Source organism: Notolepis coatsorum (genome assembly GCF_963971535.1).
Source record: "Notolepis coatsorum genome assembly, chromosome: 9".
Classification (NCBI taxonomy): Eukaryota; Metazoa; Chordata; class Actinopteri; order Aulopiformes; family Paralepididae; genus Notolepis; species Notolepis coatsorum.
The window spans coordinates 114,122,312-114,131,922 of NC_140173.1; the positions used below are offsets into that span (position 1 = coordinate 114,122,312).

A 9,611-nucleotide genomic window follows, 5' to 3' on the forward strand; every position below is an offset into this window, starting at 1 on the left:
GAGTGAGGGATGTGTGTTGTGTTGTGTGTTGTGTTTAGTCATCTTTGCAGTGGTTGTGATCGTATGTGAGAGAGAGGAAGAAAGAGTGGGGGGAGAGAGAGAGAGAGAGTGTGAATGTGCACCTCTGTGCTTCCTTTGGGAGAGAGAGCTCTGAGCAAATGTGTGTGTGTTATTGTGGACAGAGAGAGTACACGTGGTTGTGTGTGTGTGTGTGTGTGTGTGTGTGTGTGTGTGTGTGTGTGTGCTCTGCGTGTGTCCTTTTCATAATGTGTGTGTGATAAAGCTCCTCATTGGAAGCGAAGTGGCTCGGGAGCCCACACCACAGCCCCCTCAAATCCCCAGTTGCTAAGGCTGACTGTTGATGTGTAATTAGTTTCAATCTTATCTGAAACTGTTGTCATTTGGATGGTGCTGCACATTAAGCCATCTGCGGGAGACGGTACTCACAACGATGATGACTCACATTATGCTTTTCTGACATTTGCATTATTTCCCCTTGTAATGCGTTGAAAGGAGGACTTGTGGCAGAGTAGTTTCTGGTGGCAATTATATATCCCCCCCCCCCCCCCCCCCCCCCCAAAAAGTCTCTTATCTGTGTCTTTCTCAAGGTCTCTCACTCTCTTTCCATCCCTCTTATTCTCTCTCTTTCTGTCCCTATTTGTATTTGATACAGTATATGAACAGTACTGTACACACTGCTCTCGGTTTCTTCTCTCCACCACGCTCTCCCTCTCTCTCTCTCTCCCCCCTCTCCCTCTCTCTCTCTCTCTCTCTCCCTGTCTCTCTCTCTCTCTCTCTCTCTCTCTCTGTCTGTCTTTCTTTCTTTTTGTATATTTGTTAAACATTATTCATATATATCCACATGCATCTCTTCTCTCTTCCAGAGGACTATGCCTCACATGTGCAACGTGCCTATTAGCGGAGGCAGGCGGGCGTACGGCCGGGACGCTCTGGTGGCGAGCCCTGTGCACGAGTACGAGGTGGACCCAGACTACACCCCGCGCTGGACTACGCCCCGCAACCTGACCAGCCTGACGCGCTTCCTCTTTATGAGGATGAGGAGAGTGAGTGATTTATTTTAACTGGCTCTCTTGAGTCTATTTCACAATACAGCCTTGTAGAATAGGTCTACGGATCACACACACAGCCCTGTATAAACTCACCAAAGCTGAGAGAGAGAGAGAGAGAGAGAGAGAGAGAGAGAGAGAGAGAGAGAGAGAGAGAGAGAGAGAGAGAGAGAGAGAGAGAGAGAGAGAGAGACAGAGAGAGAGACAGAAGAGAGACAGAGAGAGAGACAAGACAGAGAGAGAGACAGACAGACAGACAGACAGAGGACTGCTCTTACATAAGTCTTGTGTTATGAGTAGAAGCTATTTACAGTACAAATCCATGATCGACAGGTGAGCTCCCATGAAGTCAAATAGAGAATCCATTATCTGTAGGTGCAGCTTTTTAATATATCTCTTAATTTTGGCATGACTTAACTTCAGTGAAGCTCTGGAATCAGTAGATAATAATTTCTGTCCTGAAGTATTTCTAAGGGAAATCAAGTTAAGTCAGGGGCACAAAGGGTTAAGGAAGAGGACCCAGGGAGCGCTCCTAGTGAAAGTGCTATGCTGCCATCTTGTGGCCAATGTGATAGCTAAATATCAGAATCACATTCTGTCAACATCTAGGGGTCATCTATAATGTTTCTGTATTTTGTCAAAGTGTATGCAAAGTTTGAATGTTTTTTAGTTTTTTTTAGCAGACATTGATTTCATGATGAAGGGTTTTATTTGATCACATTTGCAGCTTTCAATCAAATTAATCTTCTGTTAGACTCTTAGAGGCCCTCCGACAAAGAACCGCTTAAGTGGAACAGCCTGTGTACGAGATGTGAATGTCCCCACGTCGGCTGAAAGAATTCAGCCTCAACTGTCCTTGATGATGAATGATACACATCACTTGAAAACATTGTCTGTAGATAATGAGATTCGAAGACATCAGTCATCTGATGGGTCAAGTCACATCTAGCAGTGTGATGAATCATTCCTTTGGTAAACAGTAGATCACTAAAAGAATATGAAAATGAGAAAAATAAGCTGCTGTATCTGAGCTAGTTGGCAGAGACGGCTGCTACAATAAAGGCTTTTTAATTGTTTAACCTGTAGACGGAGTGCCTTGATCTTTTAATTTTTTGAGGATTCATGCTTTTAACAATCTTGAATAATGTGTGATGTACAGGATCTATGCTTGTTTCTTATTCTTTTGACAAGGGATCTCTCTATTATTGCTTCTTAATTCCGGTTGCACCCCTCTGTCCCTCCCTGTCTCCTTCAGATCCATATGATGCGTTTGAGGGTCTTCGAGCAGAGGAGTGTGGGGTACTGAATGGCTGTGAGAACGGCCGATGCGTCCGTGTGCAGGAGGGCTACACCTGTGACTGCTTCCACGGCTACACCCTAGACATGTCCCGAATGGCCTGCATAGGTAAGAGAAGACCTACACCCTAGATATGTCCCTGGCCTGCATAGAGAAGACCTACACCCTAGATATGTCCCTGGCCTGCATAGAGAAGACCTACACCCTAGATATGTCCCTGGCCTGCATAGAGAAGACCTACACCCTAGATATGTCTCTGGCCTGCATAGAGAAGACCTACACCCTAGATATGTCCCATATGACGAGAAGACCTACACCCTAGACTACACTGCCCCCTAGATCAGTGGTTCTCAAAGTGGGGTCCACTTCTGTAGAAGTCAAAGTGTGCCCATATTAAAATGCAGAATAGTTTATTATTAGGGCTGTCAGTTTATCGCGTTAATTAGATTAATTAATTACACAGCAAATTATCGCGTTATGAAAATTAACTCAAAATTAATTACAAACAAATATATATATCTGGGTTCGAGCCCAGCTCTCCGCATTGCTATCAGCTTGGCTGGTCGTTCATACTAATACAATTGGCAGTATTAGGGGGTGGGAAGCTGATGGGTGGGGATCGGACGTTGTGGACAGCGACTCCTACAGGTCGGTTGGTGCGCCTGCGCAGCAGAATCAGGAAGCGACGGGGGCGGCGTGCCCTCCAAACGCAGACCCCCGACGCTGAGAGATCGCGCTGTGCAGGTGAAAAGATGCGACTGCTGCTTCCTCGAGTACCGGAGGGGACACGTGATGTAAGGCTTAGTCCACATTGCAGCCGGCTTGTGGGAGGCAAGAAACAGCGTTCGAGACAGGGGAGGGTAGAATTGGACGATACGAAAATTGGGATGGGAGAAAAATAGAAAATGGGAGAAAAAGTAGATATATATTTTTTTATCTCATTCATTCAATTAACACATAGAATAAACGTTGACTATGTCTTTGACTGTGAATAACACCATGCTAAAATTGACCAGACCTGAAAAATCTAAGCAAATGAATAAAGGGAAGATGATTAAACAGAAGGTTTTGTAGATACAGTACTGAATTCTGCCATCCGGACACATACAATTTGAAATATGATTATAGAATATAAAATATCAGGCCTAAAATGGTTATGCGATTAAAATGCGATTAATTAGATTAATTAATTACAAATCCTGTAATTAATTAGATTAAATTTTTTAATCGCCTGACAGCACTATTTATTATTACTATTTTTTAATTAAAGGGGACATATTAAGGGGGGGGGGGGGCACTCAATGTTCCCAATCCACGTTGCAAAACACTTAACCTCTAACTGCTTCTGATGATCAGGTAGGCACCTCACATGGTTGCCTCTGCCGCCGATATGTGAATGTGTGAGTGAATGGGTGAATGTGAGGCATACGTTTTAAAGTGCTTTGGATAAAAGTGCTATATAAATGCAGTACTTTTACCATTTACCATATGGGCTGGGCACCTTGGGCGCATGACACTATAATAAAAAATAATCGAATCAAAATCTAATCATAGAGCTGCTCACGTGTGGCCATCCTACCTCTGCCTGTTCCAGGGGTTCATCTCTATCCACTGAGCTACTCAAGACCACATTATCTACTATGTTTACACTTCAGTGCACTGGTGGGAATCGAACACAGGATCTGCCGTTTACCAGACAATCACTCTTAACTCATTCAGCCCACCGCTTAATCCACGAGATGGCGCCACCGCTCTAAGTCAATGCGGGGACTGTGAGATTTGCGAGTCCTTAAAATATATCTTAAAGTATAGCTATGGGTCTAATACACCCGTCGATTATCAGTTAGTTGCATTCAGTCAACATGTACGAAACGGATTGTTTTTTCATTGGTACATTTCCTTTTTATAGCCTTTTGAATATGAGTATAACTTTGGGTGCCTCTGAGTAATTCCAGAGAAAGACAGATAATAGCGTTTTAGTGGAATACAATAAACACGTTGTAATTCTTCGCCTGATTATCGTATCTTCCTGAAATCAACGCTAGATTATCAGTATTATCCTCGTGCATACATGAAAAGAGCATTGGACCGCGGGGCTCCGCCGCAGCCTCCTCAACACACACACACACACACAGCCACATACACACACACACAGCCGCGATCGCGGTAGAAAGACATATCGATCAATGATCAAATTTATATATAGTTTTCTTACCTTGCAAAATAAATAATCCAATTATCTCATCACCATTTGAAGTACTGGGCGCAGAGGTCCGTGCCACGTTCAACAGCATTGCATATTGAGGGGGGGGGCCTTGCAGATGTATGTATGAATCAGGTTACCTGGCCTGAGTATTTAGACCACGCCCGCACGGCTTGGATCGTCCCAGAATAGAAACTAGACCATTCCCAATGGGGTGCAATACCAACTGGAAGGCGTAGGCGGCAGTATTTGCCCTTTCGCGAGCTCAGACCCATTCCCAACGATAACATCAGGCTGGATGGATGAAAATGAATGGATATCGCTAATAAAAGAAATAACGATTAAAACTCGACTATACTCTGGTCTGGCGCTCAAGCGTTGGCGAGTTAACCCGACTATCATCGTGACTGGCGCTGAATGAGTTAACTAGACACAGTGTCCCTAACCGCCTAGTTAACTATCCAGACTCTTATTACCCAGTTTTAGATGGAAACCCCTCCATTAACATATTCCCCGCCAACATCGATTATACTCGTTATTGGGCGCCATCGCTTGAACGCCAACAACGAGTATACTCGTTATTTGATCGTTATTTCTTTTATTCAATATTTCTATTCATTACAGACACACGGACTCGGGGTTAACATGGGGAATCATCCTGAGAATGCCAAAGTGCAATACCGGCCGCATCCAGCTAGACGGCGGTATCGAGCACCCTTTGAAACCATATTATCTTGGCCTGTGCAACGGTCAAATGTCTCCGGGCGCAGTTTTCTGGGTTGGGCCAGTTGAGCGGTTTTCCCGGTTGCATTGAAGCGCGACAAATGCTCCCGATCCATATGTTATGGTGGGTTATGTCGTGGACCAAATGGACATCGGATGGACCAGATGGCGATCAACAATTAGAATATTATTTCTGGAATACTCCCGATCTCAGGCAAGGACTATCTGACGTCAATTCTGGCTTGATCGTGCAATGCTTTTATACCGATCGAGCTGATCAACGTTTTTAGTGTTCTATACGAATGCCGTTACTGGCAATCAAATAATCAGAAACGACCCCCCCCCCCCCTTCATGCATTCATGATGAAACATAATACCTATTATATAGATTTGATTTGGGAATAGTAGCGTCCAGGCAAGAAACAGCAACGCTAGTAGGATTCACATATGAGGCTATAACTCAGCCTTTCGGGAATTACCCCATACAACTCTAAAACTATACTTATATTCACCACAGTATAACACGGGAACGTATGGATGAAACTGTTTTTCTTTTTCACATTTTGAACGATAGATAGTTGATGTCAAATGGGCCATAGTATTGTATCCATAGCTATAATATAGAATATAGTTATAGCTCTACAAACAAGGTGACGCACTCAGACTATCTTTTAAAGCGTGGCATTGCTACAATGGGACCCGTCTAATGGTCCGGCACCCAATGTGTTAAGGCGAGACAGTACCCCCTAATAGGCAAAACACATATTTGAATAGATATCACTATGAAACGTTCCCAGTTTGTTATGTACATATAAACTGAGAAAAAATATATTGCAAGTTTTCTGAATTGTATGTTTATATATGCAAATGAGGCACTTCCTCATAAAAAAAAATTGCATATTTGCATATATCGCCAGACACGAATCACCAACATGGATAATGCCAGGTTCAAAAACTTGGTTTAATTTTGTTGATACATTCAGAAGGGATTGTGGCTATGTCCTCTTATCAGCCCATACATAAGGAAATACTGTCTACTGTCATAAAAAAAATCGCCTAGTTTTGGTATAAAATGTACAATAAACCCGGCTATGAATGATATATCAACAAACCCTTCTCTAATTAGAAGCAGGATATGGATGGGAAGAAATGTGGAAAGTTTGGTGTGTGTATGTACTAGGGAAATAGAGTTCCATGTCTTTGTGTGTAAGTAAAATGCATAAAAACTCGTTTTTGAGAAAACGCCCTCAAGTTCTGTATTGTAATTGTGATCTATGGACACAATCAGACAAAATGAAGTAAAATAAACAACTAATTGTCTGTTTTCGATATTTTATTGCCCCTAGTTTGAAATAAGACATAATAAGCAAAATATGACAAAATCTCAATATCGTCGAAAAAAAAGCAAAAAGGCGATTTCGGGGCTACTGTCTCACCTTAAAGAGTGCAGACACACACATTTATTTCTTCCACTCACTTGCCACCTCTCTCTCTCTCTCTCTCTCTCTCTCTCTCTCTCTCTCTCTCTCTCTCTCTCTCTCTCTCTTTCTCTCCCTCCCACACACACAAACATACACCAATTCTGCAGTCTCTCCAGTCAGGTCCCACTACAGGCCCGCCCTTTACAAACAATGCGATCCACACTGAGCGTCTAACTACGCTTCACTGAGCACTCCAGCTGACCACCAACAGGTCCCTTCAGCGTTCAGCAAACAGGAAATGATATTGGAGCTGAACAATGACCTTTAGTCCAAGAGGTTGTTGGAAGGTTTTCGAAGGCCCTCTGGTTCATTTAGTGGTTTCATGACGTGTTGCTTTGTTTTGAAGCTCAGTAGGTCGAGGTAAGGAGTGCACGCTGTAGAGTGTGGAACTGTAGACTACTGTAGGTAACACGCATACTGTGGTTCATGCAAGGGTTCATTTTCTGACCTGCTTCCTCAGCAGTGTATACATTATGTTATGTTATGGGTGCATTTGTGTTTGTGTGTGCACAATATGTATTCATGCATGTCTGTGTGTGTATACAGAATGTATTATGGGTGGAATTAACTGTCCAAATGCCATTGGAATGGCACAATGTAAATTAGGGTGTTACGGTGGATTTCCCCCTTTAAAATGCACACATTGACTTCCTATTCAGTACGCTTAGAAGTTTGATCTCATCCCTACCTCTCCTCTCCAGATGTGAACGAGTGCTCAGAGCTCAACCGCCGCATGTCTCTCTGCAAGAACGCCAAGTGCATCAACACGCAAGGCTCCTACAAGTGTGTGTGTCTGCCGGGATTCAGTGCCTCCGAGAGGCCCAACTACTGTGTCCGCAGAGTACAGGACACCATGGCATCAGCAGCAGCAGCAGCAGCAGCACGCACGGAGAGGGAGTGATCGTACATGGACACTAGGGGGAGACAAATAACACTAAAAACACACAAGAACACACACACACACACAAGTACGCTCACACACGCACACACACATACACATACGCACACTACACACACACACACATACGCACACTACACACACACACACACAGATACACATACGCACACTACACACACACACACACACACACGCACACACACACTCACACACGCACACACACTCACACACGCACACACACACACACACAGATACACATACGCACACTACACACACACACACACACACACAGACACACACACTTTATTTAATCAAAGCCCATATACTCTGCACTGTATAAAATTCACACTAAATGAAACAAACAAAAAAAAAGTAATTTACTTGAGATGAAGATACAACTTAATCTACTATGTGGTGCCTGTGTGTGGGGGAAGGAGAAACGCAGCATTGTATAAAATGTATGTTTTGTCCATTTTCTTTTTGTACGTTTCTTATTTTGTATTAGAAGGAGATTTATGCGCGTTAAAAGGGCATATTTGGCTCTACTTTAATGCACCGACAAACCCTATGAACTCTTGCTGGGGGATAAAGTTTTATTTTCTACCCAGCCAAAAATGTGTGTGGATATTTAATTATGTGAAGAGGCCAGCTATCTGTTTTCCCCTCGTCAGTTCCCTTTCTTCCTCCCACTAATCCTCCTCCTCCTCGTCATCCCTTTTATCTGCCGTTCATCCGGGAGGGGAGTCTTGCCGTTAATGGAAGCCTGTCTGTTCTTGCACCGTGGCTTCACCAAAACATGTAGTATGCACATTTTACTGTACTAGAACTTTGTTCATGTCAATTCTTTGGAATAAGCTTTTTTTGGGGGGGTGGGAGAGGGGCTTTTATTTTGTAGTAAGTGCAAACATGAAACTACTTCTCTGTGTCTGGGACATTGGACTTCTCTTTATTTCTTTATTTCTTTATTTCTTTCCTTCTTTCTTTCTTTCCTTGTTTCTTTCTTTCTTTCTCTCTTTTCCTTTCTTTCTCTCTCTTTCCTTCTCGCCTGCCCTGTGGAGCAGTCATATTTCTCTCTTTGTTGTTTATTCCTTTTAGATACTTGTTTTCCTTTCTTCTGATGAGAATGAGATTAAGTTTTGCTTTATTTTTTATCTGTTCCATACCTTTCTTTTTCTCTGCATTTTACTGCAATGTCTAAAAGTCTTGCCAGGTTGCAACGCTGCTATGGGACAGCTGTGGGAGAATAATTTTGTACATTTAAACAGAAGAGTGGAGAATTCAGTCGATGTATTTGTAATTTGTACATGAAAAAAATAGCTCTTATGTATGAATATTCATATCACATTGTTTATTAAACCCCTTGGTAATAAATCACAAATTGTGATATTTATACTGGATGGTCTGACATGAACTTTATTCCTGAAAATGTTGGTAATAATTCTGTATTCATGTAATAATCTGATATTCATTGTTGATTTGCTATTTGTTTGAGTAAGCAATTTTAGGACAATAATGCAGAAATGAAATAACATGACACTCTTTTAGAATATTGTATGTTCATGCTGTAAGTGGATACTAGTAGTGGAGACTGAGTGACATGCTGCATGAGAGACAGTGTATACGGTATTTGGGGGGGGGGGGGGGGGGGGCAAGGAATAATATGGGCATTCCTGCACCTTCATTTATCCATTTAGGGGACGAGTGCCCTTGTTATAGTAGTGTCTAGATCCCATAACCTGGAAGAACGTTTCCATGGAAATCGTAACTTTTTGACCCCACTGCAAAGCTGTAACTCATCATAATTTTCACCTAAACAATTGTTTATGAGCCTATCCCTTCCTTGTTAGATAGGGTATTACAGTTATCCTACTCATGGTATTCTCATGGTATTCCCAACCAAAATGGTGCAATGCCACAACTCCTTGGCCACGGTGTCATTCAA

At 42.7% G+C, this 9,611-nt stretch overlaps 1 protein-coding gene across 1 annotated transcript in view; it reads left to right on the forward strand.

Annotated features, from left to right (window-relative positions):
- ltbp1 (latent transforming growth factor beta binding protein 1) overlaps positions 1-9,064 on the forward strand; it is a 339,149-nt gene extending 330,085 nt beyond the window's left edge. Inside the window, 5 exon segments of the mRNA XM_084322133.1 lie at positions 885-898; positions 900-1,002; positions 1,005-1,064; positions 2,323-2,472; positions 7,473-9,064. Coding sequence (XP_084178259.1) covers positions 885-898; positions 900-1,002; positions 1,005-1,064; positions 2,323-2,472; positions 7,473-7,672 — 527 coding nt within the window. The 3' untranslated portion in view covers positions 7,673-9,064.
- The last annotated feature ends 547 nt before the right edge of the window (positions 9,065-9,611 follow it).